General features: G+C 39.1%; 1 protein-coding gene across 4 annotated transcripts in view; it reads right to left on the reverse strand.

Annotated features, from left to right (window-relative positions):
• The window catches only part of rxraa (retinoid X receptor, alpha a), a 243,853-nt gene extending 221,856 nt beyond the window's left edge, over window positions 1–21,997 (reverse strand). For all 4 annotated transcript variants that reach the window (XM_072661436.1, XM_072661434.1, XM_072661435.1 and 1 more), the window contains exon 1: window positions 21,922–21,997. In XM_072661436.1, the coding sequence (XP_072517537.1) occupies window positions 21,922–21,952 (31 nt within the window). In that variant the 5' untranslated portion in view covers window positions 21,953–21,997. The remainder of the gene's footprint in view (window positions 1–21,921) is intronic.
• Between the last annotated feature and the right edge of the window lie 1,883 nt (window positions 21,998–23,880).

The raw sequence follows: 23,880 nt of genomic DNA on the forward strand, positions 1-23,880 counted from the left end.
CAGCCCAAGAGTGCCAGCTGTCATTTTCACCTCCTACTTAATAGGAGAGAGTGTGAGCCGCAGAAACGGCCCAGCAGGCTGGGCGAAAGTGAGCAGCGGCTGCGGGGGGAAGTTGATAAGCGAAAGGCGGCTTATTTGTAGAGCCCCTCATCAAAGTTTAACCACTGAGTAATTGGTTTGTATCTGTAACAGTTACTTTGCCATCAATAATGGCCACGCAAGCTTGGGTATGGTTACCTGGCCGGCGGCTGGGAGGGACGCGAGTGCCGCATGCTAGGGTTACAGCCACAGTATCAACTGAATAGGGGCATAGTAATGTTGGACAAATATTTATGCAGTGTGAGGTTACTGGAACATCCTAACGAGGCTGGACAAGAATAGGCAAGGTGATTGAGAAGTCAAATACACATGTCCTACATTATTATCTAATGTAGATAATCTCGCAAAATAGAAAGTACATAGAAACCACAGGAAGTGGCTTTTGTTGCACCAGCCTGACTTTACTCTGAAGAACGTGTGAGCTAATAATGGAATGAAAACAACATTTGGGTTTTTGGATCTGGTTCTCTTATGAACATACCAGCTAGGAAACCTTTAGGGCCTTTCTAGGGCTTACGAAAAGGTCTGATGATCTCTGGTAGGTAAAAAAAAAACTGCTGCTACTGCTACTGGCTGAATAAGAGTGGGAGTGTAACCAGAATTCAGCCAATTTTGGCAAACAGAAGAAAATACTAGATGGACAAAAGTATTGGGACACCTGCTTATTAAATGTTTCTTCTGAGATCAAGGGTATTAAAAAGGGTGTATCTTGCTTTTGTTGGATTAACTGTCTCTACTGTCCAGGAAAGGCTTTTGGAGTATTGCTGTGAGAATTAAATTGCATTTAGTGACAGAAGCCCACCTCATCCTCAACTGCCCAACTTATCCCAAAATTACTGGATCGACCACCATCCATCATGCCAAAGAACAACAATATTTCCAAGTGGTTTAAAATAAGAGTTTATCCTGCTTTTGTTTGAGTAACTGTCTCTACTGTTCAGGAAATGCTTTCTACTAGATTTTGAAGGAGCATTGCTATAAGTATTTGATTGCATTCAGTGACAGGTGCTGGTGAGGTCAGGAAGTTAGACGATCACCAGTTCACCTCATCCCCAACTCTTCAGTATTGGATGGAGTACCAGAGAGTCCTATTCTGTTGGCAGTCCTTCTATAAAGGGGCTATACTGTATAGGCTTGCTAAAAGTAGCTAAATGCATTCATTAGAAGCAGTGTCCACAAACATTTGGACACATAGTGTATGTTAATACCAAGCTCAAGTTAGCATCTTTTGTAAGTGTGGAGTGTTTGTGTTTAATCTAGAGCAGCCACAAATATCTTAAGTGCACTGCCATTAGCTTAGCACAAGTATACATCTAGAATCCCATTAGAGGGCTAGCACAAACTAGTATTATGGTACAGGTATTTTGACATTTGTGCCCTTGACCGAAAGGCCTAGGTCTAATAGTCACAGTTCGCCACTGGAATGAGGAGTAAGGCAGGCAACCTTCGCCTTCACAACGTCTGATGCGCTGTTCTACTGAAAGTGCAGAACTGTGAGATTAAGATTGAGATTAAGATTAAGCTCTTTACTATGACTGCAAGGCAGCAAAATTTCAACCTCTGCATTTAATTCATCTGTGGTAGTGAACACACACACACACACACACACACTCACATGAGTGATTAGGGGAGTGAGAACACACACTTGGAGCGGTGGGCAGCCAACCCACCACCCACAGAGCAATTGTTGGTTAGGTGCCCTGCCCTGTGGGATTGAACCACTATATGTCCAATTGTTTGTGGACGCCCCTTCTTATGAATGCATTCAACTGCTTTAAGTTGCACTCATTGCTGACACAGATGGGCAGATGTGCTTGTCTAGTTCCTGTAGAGAAGTACTGCCAGAAGAATAGGACTCTCTGGAGCAGATAAATATGACTTTATTGGGACCATGCCTAATGCCAGGCGTTGGTTAGAGGGCTATAATGGCCCCAGCATTGAGCTGTGAAGCAGTGGAAGAACTTTTGGGATGAGTTGGAGAGTTGGGGATGAGGTAGGGTGGTGACCTCATTAATGCCCTCGTTGCTGAATCAATAAAAGATGAAAGAAAAAGCACTATAAACACTTGTAATTTGTAATTTGTAAAGAAACAATGAATGAGCAGGTGTCCCATAACGTTTGTCCTTATAGTGTCCTTAAGTCTCTATGGTAGCTTTTCTAATGGCCCATACAGATTTCTTAGAAATGGTGACTAGAGAGACAATGGAATGACCATGGACTGTAGTTGTAGTTGGCTCTTATTTGACCGTGCAGACCAATCATGAATCCAGATGACTCCACAAGATGACTGCCCTTGCTATGATAGATCCAATTTCAAAGATTCAAATATTAGCAACAGATATTGTGGATTGAAGCCATCCGTTGGCCTCCCCCAAACACAAACACCACTAGATTAGTGGGGAAATCATGAAATATCATAGCCTCAGAGCATATCACTTTTTTTCCATTGCTCAGGAGTCCCAACATCTTATGCAGTTCTGTGCTTTAACCATAATTGGTTTCCAAGCAGTTGTCCTATCATAAATTCCAGATGAGTGAAGCACACAGAGTTTTCCCGGAGTCCATGTTGCACCCACAAAAGGATGTCCACCAGGGTCAGGGATGGCCTAGACCCATGTAAGAAAAGGGTGGGCTGTAAAAATGGGAAGCTCAACTGGGTCCCAGTAACAAAGCATGCATTTACAAACCCATTTAGATCCCATGTGAGTCCCACATGAGCATGTTGGCTGGGTTCTGTTGACAGTGTGGTGCTGATCCGGTACTGTGATAAAGACCATGATTTTGTGGTGAGCTTCGACAGCGAGTTTCGACTTGCATCCGCTGTTTAGACTTGCTGATGCAGTTTATCTGCATCTGTCATGACTATTGACACTTACCCTTGACACTGAATTCTGTGGCTTTTGACACCGCTGTGCCTGCAATACTGGCACTGAGTATCCGGCGGCATCTTAGTTATTTTGGTAGTTGCCACGTGTTTTATAGTTATCAATGCTAATTACCAGTTTACTTCAGTTTAATATGCGTGACCTCTGTAGCTGCTTGGAAAATCCCTCCCTCTGCGTTCTTAGTGTGGTGTTTTCGTTATTTTGCCCACCTAAGATAGAAACAGACGGTGAGGTAACAGCTCTTATCTCTAAGTCTGAGCTCTCTACTTGCTCCTCTCAGGTAGCAAGAAAACTTCTCCAGAAAGAGAAGACATCAGCAGCCCAGGAGACTTCTTTAACTGCAAGACAGATCCCTCAACAGAGCACGCAAGCTTCTTTTTCAAGGACACCAGGCAGGTTTACTTTCACTGCTATAACTTGATGCCTGGCTTTTTAGATTTCGCTCTGAACGCCCTGTAAGGGAAGCTCTTACACTCGCTAAAACTCACTCTTCCCCTCTGAAACTTGTTTTTCTTCTTTGGTGAAGTTTTCACATTGAACTACACATTTGGTGGAGCACTATCCTGCAGACCGCAGAGGCACTTTCATGAAATCACACACCCTTCACACACTCTATACCGCATTACGCAGTTGGACACGGGTAGCATTAAAACGTCAAGCTACATCAGGACGCCACAGATCTATCGGATTGCACCAGAACGTGGCTCTTAATTTAGAGAAGAAAGCCAAGAGCAGGAACACCATCTCCGTCCACATGACTCTAGGGGGAAGAAAAGTTGGGCCGGCTTGTTGTCGGCAAGGATTAAGGGCGAAACAAGAAAAACTCAAGATGGAGAGAACACACGAGCTAACCAAAGAGTGCTGCTGCCCGCCACTACATGTCTACTACATCCCATCTGCTTTCCCAGAAGCCCCTCCTCACCACCCCAGAGAAACACAGCTGCGGGACCTCTCTCTGAACCCTCAGCTGGGGGTTTACTGCCCCCCACCTCAACAACAACAAAAAAAAAGAAAGTGAAAAAAATCCAACACCTCTCCATGTAACCATAGTCTAACGTGGAGCTGAACTTTAAAGCTGCGGATCATTTCCCCGTGGCAGCTGCCCGTGCAGTAAACAGATCCAGCGTGCCTCACCTGAGAGAGCTGAGGCGGAACTCTATAAGGCCTTCTCGAATGTCCTGCCTTTTCCACTGCCACTGGGGCACGGCTACGAGGACAGGGGGTGGGGGGTAAGCTAGTCTACTAGCCTATTCAGACAGCACTGGCATAGTGATGATTACACTGCTTATGGAAATTTGTTTTAATGACAATACAGCATACACTATATGGACAAAAGTATTGGGACACCTGTTCATTCATTGTTTCTTCTGAAATCAAAGAGTTGATCCTGCTTTTGTTGGAGTAACTGCCTCTACTGTGAGGATTTGCTCATCTCCAACTCCCCAACTCATCCCAAAAGTATCAGATGGAGCACCATTCATCATTCCAGAGAACACAGTTCTTCCACTGCTCCACAGCTCAGTGCTGGGGGGCTTTATACCCCTCTAGTCCACGCCTGGCATTAGGCAGCATGGTGCCACCTCAGCTGAACCAAACTGGTGCTAAACTCACTTTAGAAGAGAAACACTGGCATATTTAATGTACATGTGGACACTATCTGGTAAGACTCAGGGATAATTACAGTGGTTTTGTCATGGTGTCAAAACCATGCTGTAATATGCAGCTTCTGCGAGCTTCGTCAGTGCTGTAAACCAGCCAATAAAAAGATGAGTTCATCCTTATAAGCCCTCCGTAAAAGAAAAAGAGTGTTACATTCTGAGGCAAAATAACAGGGTGGTAAATAGGCTTGTAAAAACCACATCTAAGCATTTTTTTGCTGCTAATAGTCTAATACATACTATTTATACATCAATAAACAATTTAAAAAGCTCAGTAAAAGCGTTCTTGGACACCTTTACGCAGTGAGCTGCATGTTATAGTGTTATAGTAATTGATTTAGCATTGTTAATAGCTTGTTATTATCCATGGGAATTTGTGTAACGTATGCCCTTGTGGTTTACTGCTTTTACAAAATAGTAATACAACACAATATCTTACAAATCAACAATATTTGATAAATAATTAAATGAACTGGCAATATCTGCTAAACATTGTAGTTCATTAACAAAGACACTGTAAACAAAATTTATGGTAAAATACCGGCAGCTGTGGTTGCCAGAATTTTACTGGACATTACAGTAACTGTACAATTTATATTTAACAATTGTTTTGTTTACATCACATTAGTTAAACATTAGTGTAAATAATAACAAATACACTAAAACCATCAAATTCTGCCAAACAACTGACAGTACAGTCCTGCTGTAAACCAGCATAAAGTAACACTCAGTAGCATAAAAGAGAAGGTAGCCTGGGGGGGATGTCTACATGCTGATGTGATTCACTCACATCAGCGTGTAGACATCCCCCCCAGACTACCTTCTCTTGGGTGGACATTTATATTTGATATAATGGTTGGCTGTCTGGCCTCTGTGTTTCTATCAGTCAGGGAGTGGGGACACAATATGCAATATGAAAATATATGATGCCAGCAGCCAATGGGAAAGGAGCTTTACTTTACTAAAATGTTGCACACTCAAACCCACTGTAAAATACTGAAACAGCACAGCCGACTCAGTTCCATATACATGTTGAGAAACAACTAGTAAGAAATCAGTGTATGTATGTATTTTCCACAAATGCAGAACAGCCAAAAATGTTCTACAATCTACAAAAATAACAATATATATAATAATAATAATAATAATAATAATAATAATAATAATACAGTTGAACATTACAACACTTTTTTACAGATGTAAAAATGCTAATGATTGGCTTATATATGTATTAATATATAGGTATTTATGGCATTACATTGTCATAGAAACTGTATTCAACAGTCTTATACTGTCATGGTTTGACAGATTTGCACTGTACAATGTACAGTCATGTTTTTACAGTGCAGGCTATTGTTGCTAAGCAAACAACAGTCCAAAATATTTACAAACATATGGTCATATGTGTGAATGTCTCAAAAACATTGCAATGGCTTCAGGTGTGACTGAAGCCAGAGCTTTCTATCAATGCTCATTATTAATACAATAAAAGTAATGTACTTATTAATGTACTTTAGAAACAACCATTGCACTCGAACATCCAAAGTGGTCTAAGGTGCAAAACCAAGTTCTGTGGCCGCAAATTAATTTCCTTTTTTTGCTTTTTTTTCCATCTGGCCATCTTAACGTATACTGAGAAGTGTTGTAAAGTGCATGAAACCACAGAGCCATCACCATGAACGGCAGTGAAAACGCAACAGCGCTCAGGAAATCAGAGGCGTGCGAGAGTGATGTGGTCTTTCAGCATTAGCATAAAGCCTGCTTCTCAGTTCTGAAGAGCATAAAACATAAAAGGACTTGCCCCATCTCCATGCCAGCAATAAAGGTGGCTACCAGTCTTCCTTCAAACGGTCCTTTATGGTCCGATTTCGCCCCAGCCACTCTAAATCATCTTATAATGAACAGACAGTGAATGTATAGCAGGCCCCAGAAGTCTGCTGTGGCTCATTTCGTTGTTTAAGTACATAAAGTACAGAGGCCTACTTGAGCTTTTGAGGTCAGTCATTGCCTCTGAATACGGATTAGGCTCTCTAATGAAAAACAGACTTGGGCCAGGCACAGGGGCTAGACAGGCTGTGTGTGTGTGTGTGTGTGCATTTGCACATCTGTGTCAGCAATGGGAGCAACTTAAAAGTGGCAGAATGTGTTCTTTAGAAGGGGTGTCCACAGTGTTCATAATGATTATTATATATATTATTATATGTATTATTACATATTATTATATTATTTTTTAATTTCTGTGGTATTTTGATTCCTGTGGTTGTATGTGTATATGAGTATTTTACCATATCTGGGAACATAACTACTTCTGGAGTGTAATAATAAAGATATAGCGTGTGATGGCTGGCCAGCTCTGTTTTGGGGGAGGAGTCAATAAAGATGTTCTTTGCCTTCATTCAGTAACTTTGGGGAAACTCTCATTTGTTGAGATTTAATGCTTTTGGGAAACTCACCCCTGATTGGATAAAAAGTCAGCTGTTATTTGACTATTTTATGCAAACAACGTTTTTTTATACCATGAGTTTTTCTAAAATTTAATTCACAATACATCGCAGTATATCGGAACGCCTGTATCGTGATACTTCTTGCCAACACACAGCCCTTAATCTGCAGTGACTGAAGACAGTATCAGTATCACCGTATCGTGTCTGTGCCAGTCATTTGCCGCTGTGCCCAGTGTTCAGGCTCTCTGCTCTCACAGCTCTCACTTCTCAAACATTGGCTTCCGAGCTTTAACTGAATGAAGCTCCTCCAGGATCTGATCTGGCTGTTTGATTAATTAGGGGTGATGACTAATCACGCCAAGGAGAACCACAATCACTGATTCACCTGCGTCACTCTCCAGCGCACCTTTTCTCCAAGCATGGGGATGAAAATAGATGTAAAAAGAAAAGAATGAGCCTGTATCAAGTGACAGAAGGCGCAGGAACACTCTGTCACACAGGTCACCCCTTAAACCCCAGATCTTTTAGTTTTTTGTAGTTTTTATGTTAATATCTATGATTCAGTAAAGTATTCAGTTATTTGAGCTATTATAAATTCAGTATTCAGTAACTGTAATCAAGCAATATGCAACTCATGTACTTTGAGGATGTGGAATTGAGGGGCTGGGCTTTAGGGTTTATATCATCACTATCCTCAAAATCAATTATTGATTTGTGTAAATATTTCAGATCTGTTTGGTCATTCTTTTAGCAGCGAAGTTTAATAAGAACAATATTGTTAAATACATGATGTATTATTAGTAGTAGTTTATTTATTTATTATTATTTTTCTATTTAAAATATTGTTCTTATTAAAATTAGCGGCTAAAATAATGACCAAACTGAGCTGAAATATTTACATAAATAAAAAAAATCATCAATAAATACAAGTTTGAAACAATTTTGGGGAATATATTAATATTAGCTAATTAATTGAAAGTAAGATGTATTATTCTTGTATAATTGTTTGTATTCTTATACTCTATGTTTTTGGTTATATTATTTTATATTATATTATGTGATATTAGGGTTAAGGTCAGTTCAGTTATTTGATACACGTATATTAAAAGCATAGTAAATGCAGAATCTGTAGAATCTGATGGGACAAACCTAAAAATTTATTTCCATAAATTTCCATAAATTCTATAACATGTGCTATGTGGGTTGGTGTGGATTGACCCCCACAAGGACATCGTCCAAATCATCCATGATTTTAAATAAAATAAAATAAAATAAAATCATTTAAATCAAATCAAATAAAATCACACTTATTGTCACGTCACTTTACACAGGTGTAAAGGTGAGTTTAATAAATAATCTGAAATGTTTACATTACGGTTTACAAAAGACACCTGATGGGTGTGAATAGAAGTATAAAAATAAAATATCATATTAATATACAGTACAAATTAATGTACATTAAGATTTTTTTAATTGTCCTATACGGTTACTGCTATAGAGGTACAAGGCTTTAACATTCGTTTCTGCTGAAGTTAAATAAGTAATTACTACTAGATCACTATTACTATTAAAAGGCATGCTTCAGTCCTGTCTGACAGTTCGTTTATATGAGGAGTGAAGGAAGAGAGCGTGAGAAAGCCATGTTGTTGCAAATTACTGCACAAATGTTGTACATTTGACACCAACAAAATTACACTAAAAAGCAAACAGACAGTTTCGGTGTGTATCACCTCTTCTCTGGCCTGGTTTCACACAGCTTTGTCATTTTCACAGCATTTTCTTGAAATAGTCTCACATATTCTTTACTGCTGTCCTTCCTCCCTGCACACTCTCCAAAGCAGTTCCACCGGCTCTCCTAATAGAGTTTAAATCTGGTGATCTGGTCTGGGGTATGACATCACCTGACTTCCCTCACTCTTCACCCAATGAGCAGAAAAGACATCTTACTCTACAAAAAGATAAATTCACACAAATCCAAAGCAGTTGCTAATCATCAGGGTGTGCTGGTGAATTCGACTCTCAAGAGGAAACATCAGCCAGTAATGATCCACCCATCCCTTATTCCTTACCCCTCATCCCAGATCCTGTCTGACTTAGACATGAGAATACACCTGGACACACAAAAGCTCACAGCGATCATATGGAAGAGAACGGAAAACAAACCAAAGTGGTTATTAACCAATAAAAACTCGGAATAGACTGAATAGAAGCTTGTAGATGTTTTATTGAACACAGCAGGTGTGAGGCCTGGTCCTGCCAGCAGGAGACACGTGTCCAGTGTCCATGTGGAGAGTCCCCTGTCTTTGCTCATTTGTCTCTGTTAGGTCAGGGCCAAACAAGAGTGTCACCATTATTGCTATTGATCTTAGGCAGTTAGGATCGATTTACCCTTCCCAGCCAAGCCCGGCTGCTTCACCTCCAGCCATATCAAGGGTCTCTGAATGTTTGGTGTGTGTGTGCGGCCTGAGGTACGCTCTGCTTAGCACACTCTAGGGGTTTGGGAGCTTCAGCTAAGAGGGGGCGATATAAACAAATATGGTATCATTAATGTTTATCACATCATTCGTTTTCTTTAGATTTAGGAGAGAACGGGAATGGAAAAAATAGTTATAATTTTTATAAGTTTAATAGCAAAAACAATAAAAAATAATGGAGCATAAAACAATAACATATTAATAAATTAAACTTATGATTAATAAATTAAATTAAACAATAAAAACAGAACATTTAAGACTTTCTTCTATGTGGATTACACAGTTATCCTACTGTATACTTGATTTGTCTTTGTCTAGAAATTTTTAGAATATTTATTTATGTTATAGCATGAACCTCACGTGTATTATTATATTGTATATTGTTTGATTTTGAAATAAAGTGCCAAAACTTTTTGTGTTTGATTTGTTTGTTAATACACATTCTAAAACAATTGCAAAATCAATGAAAACAGTGAATAATTTGTAATAAAAAAGTATTTTAATAAAATAATAATATAATATTAATAAATTAAACAAATTGGGCATGTTGGGCTGACATCCAGTTGGAAACTTTATGGAAACTGGAAAAATATGTTGTATTGGTCTTTTAAAATAAATAAACAAATTAATTAATTAATTAAAGTATGTATTATTACTATTATTTTTACAATACACACTACTTTGATCTGCTTATTAATCAACATTCAGTGATAAATAACAGTTAAAGAATAGTCCCCATTCCCAATCTGTCACCCCACTGCTAAAACATCATCAGGCTACGCTCTTTAATCAGAATAGCTGACGAACAGTTCATAATCCCCCAATCATCGGGGGGAATCATCAGACAGCGGCCAAAACAGTAGGCGATGTAACCGATTATGTTAATTTCATTACTTATTAAATTTACACCTGTGTCTCAAACCACACAGTGTACTGTTAAAAGTATAGTTCTTCAGTTTGAACCAGTGCTGGGATCCTCTTAAGGTGCTCGTAACAGCACAGTTAGAATGCTTCTGAACCAATCAGCTTGAGTGACACCAAAGTCTGCCAATCATTATACAAATTAACCACACTGTTCAACACAGAAAACTAACGTCATAACATTAGTACCACTGACAAGTAAAAAAACATTGATTATGTTCATCTACACTGTCAAGGAGTCTTCATCTACTATCTGTCAAGGGGTGGATATGTTAGCCAGTAGGTGAACAGTCAGTTCTTGAAGGTGATGAAGGTGTTAAAAGCAGGAAAAAGGGGCAAGCCTAAGAATCTGAGCCACTTTGACAAGAACCAAACTGTGATGTCTGAAGGACTGGATCAGAATCTGTCCAAAACATCAAGCAGGTAGTGGTCAGCATCTACCTACTAAAGTGGTCCAAGAAAGGACAAACGGTGAACTAGCGACAGGGTCATGGGCACCTAAGGCTCATTGATATGATCCATGGAGGCCCAACCTTACAACTTATAGGCCTATAAACTTGGTACCAGATACCACAGGACACTTGCCGAGGTCTTGTGGAGTCCTTGTCTCGTATGGTCAGATCTGTTGTGGCGGCACAAGGGGGGGGGTTTTGGTGGTGGGGCCTCAATATTAGGCAGGTGGTGCTAATGTTATGGCTGATCATTGTACAGCAGCTGTTCTATTTCAGCCCATTTAATTGACCTTATCTCTCAGAAGCTTTAAAGCCAAAAGTTTACATGGTTAAGACAACACCCCGCGCCTCCTCCACACATCCTCGCCTCCGTTTAGACTCAAATTCAGTGGTTTATCCCCAAATCACACAGGCTGATGAAGTGATAAGTGTGCTTCTGATTTATCATGAGTTGCGTTAGGCCAAATGCGTGGATGTGCTTATTCAGTGTCCTCACAGGCCTCGCCGCAGCTTCCCATGGGCTCAACCCAAGGCCCTGATCGCAGCCTGTGTTTCACATTAACAGGGCTTACCAGCTTTTTAGCAGGCTGTGGAGCCAGCCAGTGTGTGATCATTATGGGGGAAGTGATAGAAAACAGAAATGTCTTTCCCTATCGTTGCATCAGAGCGGTGCTGAAGACACATTAGCAAACCAAACTCCTCTTAAATGGCCAGCTGGGAACCACCACCAGAAGCTTCCAAAATATTTTAAGAAGAAATAGAAACACAGACTGTAGGGATACCTTGCATATCGTTAATGAGATTACATGCATGTTTGGAATGTCAAATGAAGCAAATTTCCAAATTTCCTTCTCTTTAAACATAAAATTGCACATGAGAGATCAGATGTACACCAATTTATCTAATGTATTATTAAAGAATATGAATCGTTTTTGTGTGAATGTGTTTTTGCTGCTAGTTTCGGTTGCTTTTACTGAGCATTCACACAAACACACTCATCTAACATTTTACTTCATGGGAATGCTGTCAGAATGGGCCTCATTCACCAATACTTTATCTTCCTAAATAGGGATGTGCCAATCAGGTTGGTCTGCCCCCTGATCCGGGCCAAGTATCTTAATGCTTAGTTTTATCTGATACTGATCTGATCTCTGTGTGTGTATAAATAATAATCCAGCCCCACAGGTTAGATCAGACGAGCTGCTGATTAATCGGGTTTAGTAAAATCTCTTTATTTTCAGTATCAGTTTTTATAATCAGACTCTCTGGACTGACTGATTTAGTTTAGTCGAGACTTTTCTTAAAATGACTGTTTTATAGTGTTTAATATCTTATAATCCAGTCAATGACTCTCCTCCCTGACCAATCAGCTCCCAGCACCTTTACAAAACTGCAGTCTAATCACTTCCTGTGTGTGTGTGTGTTGTGGGACACACTCTGGACTGGTATATGTTGTTTTTGGTCTACTGGTGTGAATAGCTGGTTTATAGTGGGTGAATGTGCTGTGTGTGTGATTGGGGTTTTGTATAGTGTGTGTGTTAGCGTTAGCGTTAGCCTCCACTCGGTTCTGAATAGACTCTTCAGTGCTGGTTTAAAAACAGAGAAAGGCGAGTGGTTCTCCGGTTCTCCCGCTGGTAAAAAGGGTCAGATATTATGGTTTGTTTTCATGTTCCACTCTGCAGACTCTACAATTTTATTTACCTTCCGAGAATGTCCGCACTGCTGCCGGCTGGGAATAATGTCCGTTAATGTCACCTTGAGGACACCAGATGGCGCTTTTAACACTGTAATTAAAACAACTGCCTCAGAACTGGACTTCATTAAAACAGATTAAAATAGCCAGTACCTGATCCATTAAAATATGCCCTGTTTCGGCCCTGAAACTGACCCACTGGATCTGATCGGGATATTCCTATTCTTAAGAATTTTTCTTGCATTTGTTCCCACAGTGTTGTATCGGGGCCTCATTTGCCTCCTGGCGTCCAGCCCCTAAAGTGAAGAGGGGACAGGCGCTGAATGCGAGGGGAGAAGGGGCACGTGGGACAGCCGCCCACCCAGGCGTGGCTCGAGCTTTAGCTCGCCAGGTTTAGCTTTAGCTGTAGTTCTCTAGTTGCTCATACTCAGGACGGGGCCATGCTAGCCTCATGATTGGTCAAGGGTATGTTGATGTAAACCTGACCCACTTTTAGGATTACCCATTCCACATTAGAGCATTGAATGGGGAATACTGGTGAAATACTGGTAATATGCAGCAGACTTTGGGAAGATTTTCGCAACATTCTTTGTACATTTACATTCTTGGGAGCCAGATACCATAATTAAAAAGAAATTATTCTTTTTATTTATTTATTTCTTATTCTTATTATTGCACGTGCCTTGTTCTTCTCCACAGCTTTGGCATAGTTTAGAAATCTGTACATTCAGGTTTTAGGAATTGAGGCACTGTGTATTGCTCATTTCTGGCAGGGTCAGAGCTCAAAGTATCTTGCATTCAGGGGTTTTTGACACTAGCTTTGTATATTCTGGGTGAATGATTAGGAATTTTTAGATAAGAGTGTCTGCTAATTGCCAGTATTTTAATTCTAATAGGTTTTTTTTATTTCCATAACAGACATTGCCATAAATTGCCATAACAGACAAAATCACTAAATAAATTGGTTTAAAACTAATACAAAACCATATAGGAATGAGTTTACAATAATGAGTATAATGAGTTATTTTATTCTTAGAATAATCTTTTATGATATATTTTAATATTCTTGCAAAAATCTCCGAAATATGTATATTTTATATATTTATATAAAATATATTTTATATAAATATATTTTTGATATACTAAAAAAGTCATATTTAATACTGAATAATTCAAAAGCACACACTGAATATTTTTGTTAAATACTAAATAACTCATATTCATAATATATACAGAATATCTTAGTATATACTACATACATTATAGTTATTACTAAATAATTCATAGTAGATGGTGAATAATTTCAGGTAGATACTAAATGTCATAGTTTTTATTAAATAATTCATAGTACACACAAAATAATTCACAGTGAAATGTTAGTATATACTAAATACATAGTTATATATATATATATATATATATATATATATATATATATATTGTTTTACTAGGTTTAAAATAATTATATGTCAGTAATTCACTGCACTGCGTGATTGCAAAACCTCTCATTCCAACAATATGTGACCTGTGATATATGACCTAAACTTCAAGCTTGATTTCACAATGTTTTATTCAGTTTTGCAATGTCTGAGCAATTCTGCAAATGATTCTTCAGTATTTTTCTGCTATATGCATAAATCCAGACCCACGCCCTTGTGAGCAGATGAAAGATAATTCCTTTGTTTTGTGCCAAAAAGTTTCTAATCTGAAGCATTTGTTCAGGATTTTGGAATGTGAAGTGAGTAACCACTTATTGGGCGACACTACAAAGCAGTGAATGTTTGGACACTTAAAAACTACATCATTTAAACCTAAAACAGATCAAAACTGGATACACATTTGTACAAACGAAAGTTCATCTTCTCTCATCTCTCATGTGTATCTACTGGACCAGAAGGCCCACAGAGATGTTTTAGGAATGCAATCCATTTCCCTTCTATTGGAGCGGAGAAACTATCACTGGATGTGTTTTTCTGTGGTTAAGTTTTTTTACAGCCTTACAGAAACTTCCCAAAGTCCAGTTGGTTGACTGTCTAAAACAGACAGACAGTGTTTGGATTGAATGAAACATGACCAGGCCACGGCGTCTCATAATCTTAACCAACAAATCACTCTTGAGAGCCCACACAGCCAAAGCAGACAGATTCTTTTAGTAATTACGCCATCAGATAAATAAATGGACTGGCTCTTGTTTTGCCATTGAAACTATGTTGAGAAAAATATACAGTATGGTTTAGAAATGTGGAGGCATTGGAACATTTTAATAGCAGCTGTAATGTATACGGTAATAAACTTATACAGTGTAGTTTGCATGTTTATAGACTAGATATCAGTAGATAAATACTGTTATTACATTTCAGATACTATACCTCTTAATGAGCTATGTGTAGTTATTTTATCTTTATTTGTAAACTGATAGTTTTGATAAGCTTTAGTCACTTACAGTCATGTTCATCCTTAAACTCTTAATGTGGGACTACAGTTTAGATTCATAGTAGACAGTTCATCGTAATTTTATGGAGATACTAAATGAGTCATAGTTATTACTGGATAATTCATAGTAGATACGGCATAATTTTAGTATATACTAAATACACCATCGTTATTACTGAATAATTCATAGTATATACAGAATATTTTATTATATACTACAATACATCTTAGTTATTACTAAATAATTCATAGTAGATGGTGAACAATTTTAGGTAGATACTAAATGTCATAGTTTTTATTAAATAATTCATAGTACACACAAAATAATTCACAGTAAAATGTTAGGATACTAAATATGTCACAGTTCTTACTGAATAATTCATTGTACATACTGAATATTTTAGGTAGATCTTAAATAACTGAGTTATTACTGAATAATTCGTAGTATATACAGAATATTTTAATATATACTACAATACATCTTAGTTATTACTAAATAATTCATAGTAGATGGTGAATAATTTTAGGTAGATACTAAATGTCATAGTTTTTATTAAATAATTCATAGTACACACAAAATAATTCACAGTGAAATGTATGTATATATACTAAATGCATGGTTATTATTGAATAATTAATAGTACACATTGAATAAGTTTAGAAGATACTAAATAAGTCACAGTTCTTACTGAATGATTCATAGTAAATACTGAATAAATCTTAGTACAAACTAAATTAGTCATAGTTCCTACTGAATAATTCATTGTACATACTGAATATTGTTAGATAGATAGTCGGAAATATTTCAGAATAATTCAGCACACAGTGAATACATTTTAGTATATACTAAATACAAAGCTATTACTGAATAATTCATATTAGAGACTGAATCACTGAATCATAGTAGGTACAGATCACATTTTAGTGAATGATTGATGGCTTGATGGTTGAGAAAAAAAGAAGGTATAAATATGATGTATGAACTGAAGTGAACTGATTGTTAAATGTGTGACAAAAAGTGAAAGATGTAGATTCTGTGCACCAGACCTCAACCTCTTTGGCAGAAGGAAAAGGAAACACGAGTTTGAATTCTAACCAGGAAAGCTAGCTGCTGTCTTCCTTATTTCCTCACTCAGCTACTGCTAATGGTTTCCTGCTCTTGGGTTAATGTAGTCCATTTCAGCCCAGTGCAAATAATTACTGATATGATATTAAAATAAAAGTTGGTCTGAAAATTAATTAACTCCTAAATTTGGCAGAGCCTGGCCTTACTTCACTGTGATCAATAGGAAGATGTCTGCACAGGAAAATTAATTTTGCAATACCACCAAGCTTTTAAAACTGCATCAAGTGTGGATATTAGAGAAAATCAGAGATAGGATCTTTTTCATTATTTAATATTGTCTGACAGCAATTATGCCGTCAGATGACCGGGATGGTGAGCGCCTCCTCCTTTCCCAGTAAAGATCCAACGTTAAACTTGATGGTGCTGCACTAATTGGACATTATCAGACGCCAAAAAGGCAATGCAGCGACTGTACAAGCAGTGCTTTTTATTACTGTCCATTCCTCTGCACTCAGGGCATCCACTCTTTACTTCTCCTTGAATAATATTTGGTCCTCTCTTTAAATAGAATAGCCTTTACATACTGCCACAGCTCGAGAGGAGTAAGGATTGTGATCAAATGAACCACATATGGGAGTCATTACAAATCAGGTAGATGTGAATGGGGCTACTGGACGTGACACAGCTCTTAGACTCTCTGTTGACGGCTTGATGAACACTGCCTACTCTGCTAGACCATTAGCCTCGGCCTGGAACACAGCTCCATTTATTCACCACTGCCAGTTTACTACCTCACCTCGCCATTCACTGACACGGCACACCAAAAACAACAGGTTTCCACCACTTTCAAAAGGCAATTCACAGCCCAAATCAGTCTGCTTCCAAGCAAGAGCTCCGCAACTCTAACTGCCAAGTCAGGAGTGTTTATACATGCATAGAAAACCAGGAACATAAAGTCCTGTGCTATGGTTGCACTGCTTAACTCAAACAGTAGTAGTTTAATGTAGCTTACTGTGTTTCACTTCCTCCCCTCCTATTTCAATATTAATAACTTGTGTGCCAATGTGGTTCATAGAGTGATACCAGCAATATCCAATAATACCTGTCAATATAATATAGTCAGAAATGTAAAAGATACTAATACTTTAGTATTAAAGTTTAGTTTACACTGAGCTGTCTTGGTATAAATGTAATATTTATTTGTAGTAGTATTAATATTTTGTGGGTTTTTACAGACGTGACTGTCGATTTAGCATTGTGTATAAAAACTGGTATATACATATTAAACCATTCAGATTCAAATTCAAATAGTTTTACCTATACATCAAATGTATCTGATTGGCCAAGACATACTGTACACCATATGGACACCTGCTCATTCCTGGTTTCTTCTGAAATCAAGGCTATTAAAAAGAGCTGATCCTGCTTTTGTTGGAGTAGCTGTCTCTACTGTCCAGGGAAGAAGGCTTTCTACTAGATGTGGAGTGTTGCAGCTAAGATGTGGTTATATTCAGTGACAAGAGCCTTACTTTTTTTTTTACTCATTGGATGACTTGGGGAGTTGAAGGTGAGGTAGGGTGGTGATCTTCCAACATCCTGATTCTGACATTCACAAGTTTTGACTTATTTTGGGAGTTTAGGAGGACAATGGGAATTCTGCACTTTATAAACACATCAGGAATCTGACCTAGACTTTCTGTTTGGTCTTTTTTTAATTTATCCATTTTTTCACCCAATTTGGATCACCAATTACCCAACCTATACACATTCTCCTCCGTTCACGTGCAATTCTCCCGACACTGGGAGGGTAAAGGCCTCCCCAGCCACGGCCTCTTTTTCTGAACTGCTGCCAACACAACGTCACCTGGCAACCGTGTAACGGTTGCACCTGGTAACCGAGGAAAGCACCTGGTAACCGAGGAAAGCACCGTGTACCCGGCACCGATGCATGGGCCAGCATTGCACTGGAGTGATGTGGGGAGAGAGCAAGGCCTGTTGTGCTCTGTCCCTGGCTAGCAGCCTGACTGGGATTCAAACTAGCGATCCTCTGTTCATAGTGAAGAACACATTTTTTTAAAATTCGAATTGATGAATAAGACCCAATGCTGTTAACCACTATGCTATCCCAGTTTCTTGCACATTATTGCATAGCATACTGCTTCTTGTTTACTGTGATCTTCACACGCTTAGAGCTCTAAATCCTAATACCACTAATACCGTCGCTGCGTGTCAGTAAACGATGCTTCTTAAATGTACAGTAAATGAAATAATGAACTATCAATAGACGTTAGTGACAGACCCCGACGAGTCGGAAGAGCAGAAGACCCTGCAGACAGGGAAGGTTGCGCGACACCGGCAGCACCCAGTGTCCCCGTGCTCTGTGCGATGTGTTAACTTGTGCTTCTGCTCTGTGGCTGCATGGGGCAGTCACTCATGCGTGGAGGTTGGTGTGAACTTTGCAGGGCCCATATATCGGCTGTGTGATCTTCTCTGCACACTTCAGACCAAGTGTGTGTGTGTGTGTGTGTGTGTGTGTGTGTGTGTGTGTGGAGGGCTGTCAAAGCTTATTATAGTCACACGCTCTGTCGATCAATAGAGCAGAGTCTGGAGATGTAGCAGTGGGAAGGGGGGGAAAGTGAAAGGTGTGTCAAAGGCAGAGACAAAGTTGTCATGTCTCCTTTGACATATAAGGTCGAATGCTGTCTGAAAGTGAAACTAAAAACTCTATGAGGAAAAATAAAGATGGATTATGCTGTAATCCATATTTCTGTCACAATATTCACACTAAAACATTTTTTTGGAAGGAACTCAGTCATGAACCAAATCAATGGTGAATAGTGATCCAGCTTTCGATTTTATTGGGTGAAAATGCTAATGGCTAACAACAACCTGGCTAAATACTCATACAGTATCTAGCAGTTAGCTGACAATACCTTTGTGATGTCAGGACGTATTGTTGCCTTCGTGGTTTGGTGACAGCGACCTCCATCACTACACTGCCTTCTGAGACGGCATTGGCAGCAAGGCATCAAGCCAGCTGCCTCCAGCTTCAGGCACAGCCTTAGACTGTCACCAATCTCAACCTTCATAAAACCCCCAAAAACTCTCTCAACCTGCTCAAAACACACCCAGGTCTTCATTTGTTTGGTGCAGACAAATGAATGTGGTGTAGAATACGGCTGACTTGCTTTAGCCTATACATAAATAAACTTCACCCCTGTAGCTGAATGTAGACCTGAGTAAGTCTACCCATGCTGATTTACTTAGATTTACTTGCATAATTTGTTCTTAAACATTGTATTATGTATTTTATGAAGCACAGAAATTCAGATTTGGGCATGTTTTTAGCAACATGAGATTGGTAACAGTCCACGTCCAGTGTTTGTTAGCAACATCAGCCTAGCATCTTCTGTTCTAAACCAAAGAAGGACACCTCGGATTATAAACGGGACTAATCATCCAATTTGGAACGTCTGAATGGCAGGGTACAGCAGAGAACTGCATCAGGGGTCAGAAATATTTTTGTCATATTTTGGAGGACAACTTCTATTTCTATTCATTTATATTATAATATTAACATTTTACATCAATTATGCTTAAGTTATGCAAGAAAATGTGCATGGAAGTGTGATATTTCACAACATTCTGTAACCAGTATTAGAGGTTTATTTACTCTTCCACTCTTTGGTGGGATCTAGTGTCCATGACATGGATTTATTTAAGATATATATATATTTCTTCTACAGAACAGCTAGAACCTGTGTAACACGGCTGTGAGACGACGTGAACAGAATCTAAGAAATAAGTGGAAACTGTGCTAAATTGGGAAGGACCGATGAAGAATAATGGTGGTATGATGGCGGTTATGCTGCAGCAGGGTGGGGTGTAAGGCTTTTTCCATTACTAAGTCATAGTCAATATGCGGATAGGATCCAAGGGTGTGGCTGAGGTTCCCTCTTCCTCAGGGTGAGGTTTTGTCTCATTGAAGGTGGATTCTTCATCTTTTTTTTTTGTGGCGCTGCATAGAAGTGTCTGAAGTACAACGAAAAGAGAAACGAAAAAGCCTGTGAAGGATAAAAGCTTTAGAAAGCAAGAGCAAAGGCACAGGAGTGCGCTGTGGAAGAGATTTCAGCGTAGAACTCTTCATATGCAAACTTATATACACCTACCAGCCATAACATTCAAACCACCTGCCGTATATTGTGTAGGTCCGCCTTGTGTTTCCAAACCAGCTCTGACCATTCGAGGCATGGACTCTACTAGATGTCTGAAGATGACCTGTGGTATGTGGCACCAAGATGGTAGCAGTAGATCCTTTAAGTCCTGTTAGGCCACCATGAGCCACATGACCCCGTCACTGGTTTACCAGTTGTTCTTTTTTGGAGACCAGGAACACCCTACAAGACCCACCTGATGTTTTGGAGATGTTCTGACCCAGTTGTCTAACCATCATATATATTATTATACTTATTATTTTTATTTATTTATTTATTTATTTATTTATTTATTTATTACATCACACACTCACACACAGACACACTGATTCCTGTTATTGGACTTCTGTACATTACTAAGCCTCTGGGAGTCCCCTCCCCCTGCAAGCTCTGCATCACTGCACATCTAGTAGTCTGATTGACAAGGGCACAGTGACACATGTAGGATGGATGCTCACACCTCAAGCATCAAAGGCCTTTGGCTTCAGCCTCCATCAACAACTATAGTGTCTCTGACACAGTGTCATCATAGTCTGTCCATTCAGGAGAAATAGACCAGCTGAAAGGGACAATACTCAATCTTTCTGCCTCTGCAATCAACATGATGCTTTATGGAACAGTCATGGATTCAGCACTGGAAACAGAAACGCTAACCATTCAGAACAATAACCCTGCAGACACAGTGAGGTGACAATAGTGTGTAAATATGTCCATCCAATACATAGAAAAGAGCTCAGGCTTGGGAGAGGAGCCACAGCCACCCTACAGAAACACACACACAGGCTTTTGCAACAGCCGTGGCCTACATTCCTGCAGCCTGTGCCAGCCCTGTTGCAAAATCAATGCTCCAAAGCCCCTCTTGACAAAGACGTGAGCGCTTCCCGGCGGTATGAGGCCTCCACGGCCTGCCAAACCTCTGTCAGGCCCAAAATTTATGTGTTAGATTTAATTTAGCATTTTCTCCCCCCCTTTTTTTTCTTCCCTCTTGCTCTTTTGTCCTGACAGATGAAATCCGTGGGCTAAGTATGGCAACTGAGCCAAATAGCTCAGCCTGCGAGCCAGCCAACTAAAGTAACACTGAGGATCATGCTGTCCTCCCATGAAACGCTAAACTGCTACTTACAGTAATTTGCGTAGTTTGAAGATAAACACTGCTCTACATTAACAAGCAGCTCTACTTGTGCAACTGCGTTGAGAAATGGGAATGCATAGAAGTGAGCATTTATCACTGAGATATAGCAATTATGCAGATATCAGCATTTATTTTGGCCGTCCGCGTCTACACAGTGGTTTCCTGTTGGGAAACGCCATGTAATTATACACCTCATTTTATTCCAAGACAATGCAAATGCACCACAGCTGGAGCAGCACATATATTGACATTCAATGCATATAAAAAATGACATTTCTTCTTAAAAACACAAACAATAGTGACCGCTTAACAATTAGCTGTTACCTAATTCGAGCTTTTTTCCTTCTTAAAAGCCATAACTGTCCTACGAAGTAACATCAGAGCACCAAACGAAATGGAGTGAATGCTCACTGAGGCTCTCTGAGGCCCAAAGCCTCATTAGCAACTCACCCATGTGGATGTCCAGGTAGAAAGGGTCCATGGATGCTGCCGGTTGTCAGGGTGATGAGCAGAGGTCTAATCAGTTGGCCAGTCGCTTCCCCACTCGCTCCCACTGTTTCCTCTCTCCCATGCACCAACTGTGCGGTTCAGAGTGTACTTTGTGGCTCTCTGAGCAAGCTCAAAAACACACTCTTCAGCAAGCAGTCTATTTTTTTTTTCCAGAGCGGCCGTTTAAAGAATAGACTGTCCCCTGTTGCAGATCAATCTGTTGAGAAGTCCACATTCTCGCAGAATTAGGAAATCCTGGCTTTCTTCCACTGCAAAGCTATCAAGAGTGAGCATTGCAGGATGGGTTTGCATAACCAGACTTTCTCATGGCGGTGGCACCTCTGAGGACAATGGTGCTCTAGCATGACTTGTTTTTTCTGTTTGCTTTTACCTCAGAAATAGAGTTCCATGTCTGCGCTTCACAGTTTGCAGCACACAAACAGGAACTTGCATTAAATAGAGGCGTGATGTAGCGCTCGTACAGAGTTTTTAGTATTTTCAGCATAATGCAGAAGAAAGCATAGAAAGCACCCTGTATGTAACGACACTCCCTATTCAGCTCAGTTCAATTCAGCTGTACTGTCATTATACAGATACAGGGTTTAGTGTACAGTGTTTCGGCCACAATTTGACAATAAAGTTTACATGAATTGAATTTAACTGAATTAAAATGTATCCATACAATAATATACCATTAATTAACATGTTAATATAACTTATATTAACATATAATAACCACTCAGAAAACTGTGAAGGAGCAAACAGGCTGAAACCCTGTAGCTGCGTCTGTACACTGTGTGAATACTTCTGCATGAATGGACCAATAGAAATGCTCTAAATGACTTGGAATAAACCTTTATTTTACATTGACTTCCATTCAAAGACAAGAGTATTTTTGCCTTCTCTTGTAAAGACACCATTTTGGAGATACATGTTTTTCACTGGACAGCGAAGATATGTTAAGATGGAAGATAATGTAACATTTTTTTTTTCATTTTTTTCATTTTTTATTCTTATTTCATCATTACACATAAAGCTGTATTTGTTTACAATGTAATTAAAGTGCTGTAAAACTAATTGTACACTGATCTGCATAATTATTTGAAATGTCAATCCTCCAACCAGACCAATCACCTGCTTTCACCTGTCCTTTTCCCCTTAAAAGACCTCTACTTGCACGGCTCTATGCTGACATTTCACCTTTCCCCTCCTTCCTCCCTGCCTTCCATGTATGGCAGGATCTGCGAGGGTCCAGATGTTTCAAGACCTGGTCCGATGACGGGACGTCCGCCAAAGACTTGAACTTACATACTTTGTTTTCTATCAGATTGTTAACATTCTGTCAAGATTAAAGTTTTTCTTCTTGTAAGCTTGTATTGACCCAGAATTGTGATAGGAACAGGGCTGGTGATCGGAACCAGATGTCCGAAGCACTTCAAGCTACATTATGTAACAAATTCCCTTAAATGACCTTTACATCGTTGCTGTTGGGAAAAATATAAATATCTACAAAATGTCAACTTTTCAGGAAAAAAAACCCTCATCTTTAATAAAATCAATGATAAAATATTTTACTTGACTGTTTTTGGACTATTTTAATTGGTCTATGTATCATAAAACGTTAAATATGTGAAGAATAAGTTGTGTTAAAAATAGTTAATTTTATATTATATCAACACAAATATATATAGATTCAGGTAGCTGAAGTGTACGGTCATACGGGTCCACCAGCAGTGGCAGAAATCCCTGTCTACTACATAAGTCATTTTGGAGCATTTCTATTGGTCCAATCATCATGAAATGTGGAAACAACAACTACCAGAAAAGTGAAAGTTGGAAAAAATGGAGACCTTGTATCTTCCTTTATGGTTGTTTTTCCCTTTTTGACACATTGTGAATCTGACAGCTGTTCTTCACAAT

The sequence above is a fragment of the Salminus brasiliensis genome, chromosome 18 (assembly GCF_030463535.1).
Source record: "Salminus brasiliensis chromosome 18, fSalBra1.hap2, whole genome shotgun sequence".
In the NCBI taxonomy this organism is placed as follows: Eukaryota; Metazoa; Chordata; class Actinopteri; order Characiformes; family Bryconidae; genus Salminus; species Salminus brasiliensis.